Source organism: Phoca vitulina, unplaced genomic scaffold (assembly GCF_004348235.1).
Source record: "Phoca vitulina isolate PV1807 unplaced genomic scaffold, GSC_HSeal_1.0 scaffold4, whole genome shotgun sequence".
NCBI classification, from domain to species: domain Eukaryota; kingdom Metazoa; phylum Chordata; class Mammalia; order Carnivora; family Phocidae; genus Phoca; species Phoca vitulina.
In genome coordinates, this window is record NW_022589707.1 from 6,050,087 (window position 1) to 6,057,426 (window position 7,340).

At 43.3% G+C, this 7,340-nt stretch overlaps 1 protein-coding gene across 1 annotated transcript; it reads left to right on the forward strand.

The window, feature by feature from the left end:
- The first annotated feature begins 1,092 nt into the window (after positions 1-1,092).
- PRSS37 (serine protease 37) lies at positions 1,093-5,912 on the forward strand. The gene is made up of 5 exons (XM_032401154.1): positions 1,093-1,126; positions 2,810-2,951; positions 4,156-4,409; positions 4,968-5,104; positions 5,676-5,912. Exons 1-5 carry the CDS (start codon positions 1,093-1,095, stop codon positions 5,814-5,816), a joined length of 708 nt encoding a protein of 235 aa, XP_032257045.1. The 3' UTR covers positions 5,817-5,912.
- Positions 5,913-7,340: the final 1,428 nt, after the last annotated feature.

The following is a 7,340-nucleotide window of genomic DNA, read 5'->3' on the forward strand; positions in this document are numbered from 1 at the left end:
CTAGTCTTCCCAATCATGTGTGATTTTGAAACACTGATGTAAATTCTGTTTCAGTTCTGTTATCTACAGATCAATAAAAAAATGATACCAGCCTTGTCTCCTCTTTGTAGGCTTGTTGTGCCATTGGAATGAGATTATGGGCTTAAGAGACTTTGAAGGGCTAGAGTGATACAAAGTATAATTAATTTTACATTTCAACTGACCCGATATAAAATCACCACTGGCAGCATCTATAAAGAATTTAGCTCAGTGCCTGGGATTTGGTTAAGTGCTATTAGTGAAAGTGTTCTTGTTAGAGTGTGCTCTGAATTATCCAAGGATGACCCTAGCAGTTTATTATTGGCTGAGAAATCTTTTCATTAGGTAAAAAGCCCTGACAGGTCCTGCCTTCTAAATTGTCACCAATACACAGTAGGTCCTAAATTTAATATAACCTAGAATATAGACCATTCCCCAACTGTCAAAATAACTGTTCTATGAGTGCTTTTCATTTCCATGTGTCCTTAGCTCAAAGCTGGTGATCAGGACAACAGAACAAGTTGGTGATGATGGCTCAGTGACGAAACAAACAGTGATCACAGGGAAAGATGAAGGAAGTGTAATAAAGATGGGAGGGGCTAAGGAAAAGGATAAGTATGAGGGGGTTCAGAGCAAACCCGGGGACCCCACTTGAGCTAAGGTGGCGAGTCTTATTCCCCACAGCCCTGGCCTCAGAAACTCTATATGGAAGATAAGTCCTGAGCCTAGAGCTCCCTTTCCCACAGATAGCTGATTGAGGCAGATGGGCTTTTAGGGACAGCAGGTAGAGGGACCTGGATCTGGGAGTCTAAGAAACTAGGCTTTTTTTCCTTCCCTGAAAGACCCAAGAGAGGCACAATCTATCTTCCCTGGAGCAGAAGGGCCTTCATCTGTCTGCCTGGAGCCCTCTTCCTCCCCCCTGTTTTTGCCCAGAGCTGTTTTCCAATCCCATTTCATGTCCCCATACCTAACCATATCCACTGATTCTACCAGGCGTTCCTGAGGAGAACACTGTCCTGAGAGTTTCATACTCTGCTGATCTTCTGCATCTCGCAGGGAAAAATCTGGACTGCTATGAAATTTATCTTCTATTTGGGTGTCCTTGTTGGTATGTATCCATGACCTTCTACTCTGTCCTATAAGGCACAGGTTAATGTAGGCTGGAGTAAGGCAGACTGGGGTGTGCAGAGGGTACAAAAGAAGAGCCTAAGAAAACCAGTCATGGACAGAACTAGGTATCTCCCCTCCTAGACCCCACACAAAGGCTCTCAGGAGGCTGAGCCCACTCTTCCAGTGCTAAGCTACTGAGCAGGTGATGGTGCTCACTTGCCTTGGAGAATGCTCAACAATGAGTGTTCCCTGTGGTGATTCCAAAATGTGGGCCTCACCCACAGAGCAGGTCCCAGTGTAGTCACAGGGACAGAGAACTCATTTTGAAGTCTGATATCCCCCCTTTTCCAAAAGTTAAGAGACTCAGAATGCAGGGAATGAAGAAGGTAGAAATAAGATCAAACACAAGGACCTACCTCCCTCACTCCCTGACTTCCAGGAAGTCCTTCTGATGGCAGAATTTGCTGGTGAGGCATTTCCCACCACTTCCTGACTGCCTGTGTTGTGTCGCTATTAGCTGTGTGGGCTTGGACAAATTAATTAAGCCATCTGTGCTTCAGTTTCTTTTGTCAAAATGGGGATATTACTCCCTATATTATAGAGATGTTGTGAAAATGTTAAATAAACCCATGGAAAGCACTCAGAACAAGAGCTCAGTGCCTCTTGGCCTTAGTAATAGGCCACTTTTTTTCCCTTGGGATTTCTGTGTGATCATAAAAGGGTGTGGGGAGGTATAGGCCAGGGCTTGGGAAGGAGTAATGGAAGAACCAAAGACAGCCAAGGCAAGAACAGAACTTTATTTCTGACACTACAAGCAGCCTTCCTCCCTATCTTCTCACGTGTTTTTTTTTTAATAATTCACTACATGTTCATATTAAAAATTTGGAAATATTAAAAAGTAGAAAAAAAGAAACATTGTTCATAATCCCACCTCTCAGTCAACACATGCTAACACTTTAAATTTACTCCCAGGCTTTATTTTATTCACTTTTGCATTTAAATGGTTTATTTTTTCCTTTGCTTGTTTTTAGACAATTGGATTACTGGATTAATGTACATATTTATTATTATTATTAACTTAATGAATGTTTATCAGTATTTCCTTTGTTGTTTAATATTCTTTATAAATATAATTTTAATATATGTGATGTTCCATATGTTGATGTACTTTTTCATTTCAGTGCCCTACATTACTATACTGGACATTTATATTTTTAATGTTTAGCTATTATAAATAGTGCTAAAATGAGCACACATTCATAATCTTTGTCTACACTTAAATATTTCTTTAGAATGGATTCTTGGGGTTGGAATTATTAGGTCATAGGTGATGCACTATTTACACTCTTGATGCCTATTTCTAAATGTTTTTCAGACAGAATTAATTCATGTCCCTACATGCAGTGAAAGAGAGTCTCTTCCATTGTACTTTCTTAGATTTTAATAGTATCAACATTAAACCAAAAAGTATTATTATAAATATTAGATAAAATGCTATGTCATTTTTATTAGAAAAAGAGGGTCAAACATTTTCACATTTCCTGGCCAGTCGATCACTTCTTTAAAATTGCTCATATTCCTTTTCAACTAGGAAACTGCTGATTGTCTTATTTGTCTTAAGACATGTCTTACCTACTATTAAGAATGTTCTATATATTAAGAATACTGATTATTTTCCCAGGGACACTTTTCTCTGCTCACTCATCTGTGCAGAAAGAAGACCATGCTCCCTATCTGGTATACCTCAAGTCTCACTTCAACCCCTGCGTGGGTGTCCTCATCAAAAACAACTGGGTGCTAGCCCCAGCTCACTGCTACTTACCGTGAGTGCTGGGAACCCTCCCCCCCCCCCCCGGAAGCAGCTGTGATTCATTCTACATCAGTGGTTCTCAAATGGAGGCAACTTTCCCTTTCAGGGTACATGTGGCAAAGTCTGAAGATAGTTTCGGTTTGTCACAATGCACTGAGGAGGTGCTGTGCTCTTGGCATCTATCTAGCAAACAGAGGCCACAGCAAGGAGGCCACTGAACATCCTACAGTGCGCAGGCCAGCCCCCACAACAATCACCCAGCTCCAAATGTCAGTAGTGAGGAAACCCGCTCCACAGAGCATGCCTCCTCAGTTCTTTCAAGTTTTTTACTGACAATACGAATGTGTCTTATCACTTAAGGGACCAGCAGGTAACTGAGGGTGCATTCGAATTGGACAAACTGAGAATAGTTCAGTGCCCCCAGGATTAGTATCGGAAAGGTACAGTTACTACCCGTAGGCCTAAGGGGGCAAGAGGAGAGAATGGTTACAAGAAGGGGAGTGTGGAAGGGTGGGGAGGAGAGAGAGAGAGGAAGGGAGGAAGCACTGTGTGGAGGGATGGCCTGGTAGGAAGCCCGGTGTGGCAACCCTGTGGGAAGGTAACTGGGAGGATAAATACTCCAACCTCATTCTCCCTCCCATTACTGCCTGGTGCTTGCTATTAACAAAACCTAATCAGAGAACAGAGTACAGGAGAATCCATTGATTTAATCTACATATATCACCTCCCAAAGGTAGAGAGCAGGATGAAGTAGGGTTGTGAGTGGATCTGATGAAGTAAACAGAGCTCCAACACTCCGGTCATCCCATTCTTTTACATCCACCAGAATGCAAAGGCCCAGTTGGATAGGCTGGAGCTGGAGCGGAGGGAAAGTAATATTTCTATGCCACGCACAATTGTCCTCTCTACTACATTAAGGATACTACATGAAAACACAGTGGTTAAAGGCTCCCCCTTTACCGTGTGACCGTGGGTGAATTACTACTATGTGCCTCCATTACTTCACCTGTAAAAGGGATTAAAAATAGAATCCACTTCATAGTTTTGTGGTGAGTAGTGAATGAGGTAATCCAGACTCCAGATAAAGCAACTGGCACAGTACCTGACACATTGTAACATTCAATATCATCTTTGACGACACAATGATAATGATGACAATGATCATGATGATGACGGTGATGGTTACAGTGATTACTTCCAACCCCCTCTCCCTCCAGAAACCTGAAAGTGATGCTGGGAAATTTCAGGATCAGAGTCAGAGATGGCACAGAGCAGGCAATTAACCCCATCAAGATTATCCGCTACTGGAACTTTAGCCATAGCAACCCCCAGGATGACCTCATGCTCATTAAGCTGGAGAAACCTGCCAGACTCAATAACAAAGTCCAGCCCCTTCCCCTCGCCACCAGCAACGTCCGGCCAGGCACCGTCTGTCTGCTCTCAGGTTTGGACTGGAGCCAAGACAACAACGGTGAGTGTACCCCCCACAGCAAATCAGTGGAGGAGCACCATGTCCACATAGCTGAGAAGAGAGGAGAGGAGAATGGGCAGAGACCACGAGTGGTCTAGCAAAAAGAGACCCACCCACAAGTCCAAAGCTCCTCCCTTCCCAGGAAGTTGACACACTACTACCTCCTTGAGGCTTCAGCTGCTGGAGTCACCAGGCCATCTGACTCTGAACAGAGGCCACACTGTTCCTGTCAGAGGCAGGATTCCCATTGAAGAGGCTTTGCTCCTCCCTTGCATATGGCTCATTTTGCATGTAGAAGAACCTCAGAGAACCTGAGTCAGGTCACCTCTTATTCCTCCAAGACTGGACACAGAGTAGAAAGGAAACTCTGTTTCTTAAAGAGACATAAAGGCTATTTTTAAATCCTCTAGATTAACTCTCATAACGATGCACAAGATCATTCCCTTTTCTCATTCCTTTTCTCTTCAGACATACACCAGTGGAAATAGAGGGTAGTGGTTGGAGGGGCTACTTAACAATGGCGAACAGGAAGGCTTCTTCTATCCTGTCTTCCCTCAGGCAGACACCCTGATTTAAGGCAGAACCTGGAGGCCCCTGTGATGTCTGATAAAGAGTGTCAGAAAACCCAACAAGGAAAAAGCCACCGGAACTCCTTATGTGTTAAATTTGTGAAAGCCTTCAGCCGAATTTTTGGGGTAATCTTTTTCTCTATATTCAGTTTTCATTTGCTTGTATGTGTCTAGTTAACCAATCATGACAGTAAAAAAAAAAAAAAAAAAAAAATTAGAACACCCTCATCCTCTCACAATTTTTTTGAGAATTTGATAAGTCTGCAGCAAAGCCCCCATTGTCCTTCAGTAATGGGCCCTCCTTACAGATGTCCTTATTCATTAAAGCGTGTCATGCAGCACCTCCACTTTGCTAGATTTATTATTTATTCTTATAGCTGCAGGTCAAAATGGGCTTAAAAAAATTCAAACTTCACAATGGAAACTGGCTTCACCAGTCCAGATAAAAATGGGGTTTGACTCATTTTACATGCGAGTTCTAGAGAGGTTTTTCTCTGACTTTCTCAAGATGAAACAAGGCTAGAACTCATCTAGATCCAAAGCTAGCCAGCTTCCTGTCTCCTGATCCGGTGCTCTTTTCATGACCCAGCATGCTACCCCTGGGCAGAGCTCATCCATGTTGGGGACAAGAGGGCTCCTGTGACAAGATCTGATCATCTCTCTCTCTGTCTCCCTCTCTCTGCATGATCTCCGGTAGGAGGTGGCCGTCGCTACCGTGATCTGCAAAAACAAGCTCCAGGGGATCGAGGTTGGACACTTCATGGGAGGAGATGTCGGAATCTACACCAATGTTCACAAATATATACCCTGGATTGAAAGCATCACTAAAGAAAAATGACACCTTACTACTCCCTCTGCATCCCACTGGCTTTGTCATTGACTCTACAAGCCACTACTTTCTCCAAACTCAAAATAAAATTTTCAAGTGGAAATGCATTACACCAGTAGCCTATGTTTTCTTGGTTGTGTCTCTGCCCATATCCCACCATGATGTGAAGAACCAAGAACAAAAAATGAAATGAGCACTTATCACACTGTACTAGGATTACATCCATTATCTCATTTAATGCTCATAACAAATCCTTGAGGTTATCTTTCATTCCCACCTTACAAATGAGAAAGTTGAGAATAAAAAGAGTACTTAACATTATCTAAAGCTGATAGACATCACAGCCTGGAATGGAACCCCCAAATTCAGATTCTCAATCCCATGCTCTTAGCCTCAAAATTATAGGGGGGTCCATGGCACCACAACAGATTTTGGCTTCTATTTTCCTGCTACTTCTCTTATTCAAAGACTCTGAAGCTTTCACTTGTGGCTAAGATTGTGGGTACTGGAATAATCTCTCCTAAGAACAGCCATGCTTTCTCTCACTGCTGCGCTGACGGCAGCATGCTGCAGCGAGACAGCTAATAAATGGGAAAGAAGTAAAAAAGAGAACTTCAGGACAGGGTCAACCGACATAAATCAAAGGAAGCCTGGCAGCTCCAGAACAAGGTGAAAAACTCATCTAGATCCAAAGAGAGTATAACCTCAGGGCAGTAGAAGATTCCAGAGGCAGATATGGCTGAGAGGAGGTGAAGGAAGGGCAAAAATTGGGCTTAGCCACAGACCATGGGATTAACAAAGTCAAGAAAGTGGGCACCAGTCCTCCGGTTGAGAACTTGGTATAGAACTTGAGAGCTGAGAACTCCAGGTGTCTCAAATCTGGAAATGTTAGAGAAATTCTGGATATCCAAGACATTGGGGAATACAGGACAAGGATGGGTAAAGTAATCTCCTAGCAGACGTAGACTGAGGAAAGAACCACACACTATCGTTGGACAATATTTTCTATTTCCTAAGTTTAAAATATAATCTATACTTTAGAGACTTTTGTGTTAGGCAGAATAATGGCTCCCTAAAAATGTCCACACCCTAGTCCCCAGAACCCATAAATATGTTATTTTACATGAAAAAGGCAGCTTTGCAGTTGTGATTATGTTTATGCATCTTGGGATGGGAAAATTATCCTGGATTATGTGGGTGGGACCAATGTAATCACCTGGGCCCTTAAAAGTAGAAGAGGAAGACAATATTTGGCCAGAGAGACGTGACAACAGAAGAGGTAGTAGAGATTCAAAGAATGAGAAGGACCTGACCGGCTATTGCAGGTTTTGAAGATGGAAGAAGGGGATTACAGGGCAAGAAATATGAGTAGTCTGGGGCGCCTGGGTGGCTCAGTCGTTAAGAGTCTGCCTTCGGCTCGGGTCATGATCCCAGGGTCCTGGGATTGAGCCCCGCATCTGGCTCCCTGCTCCGCGGGGAAGCCTGCTTCTCCATCTCCCACTCCCCCTGCTTGTGTTTCCTCTCTCACTGTGT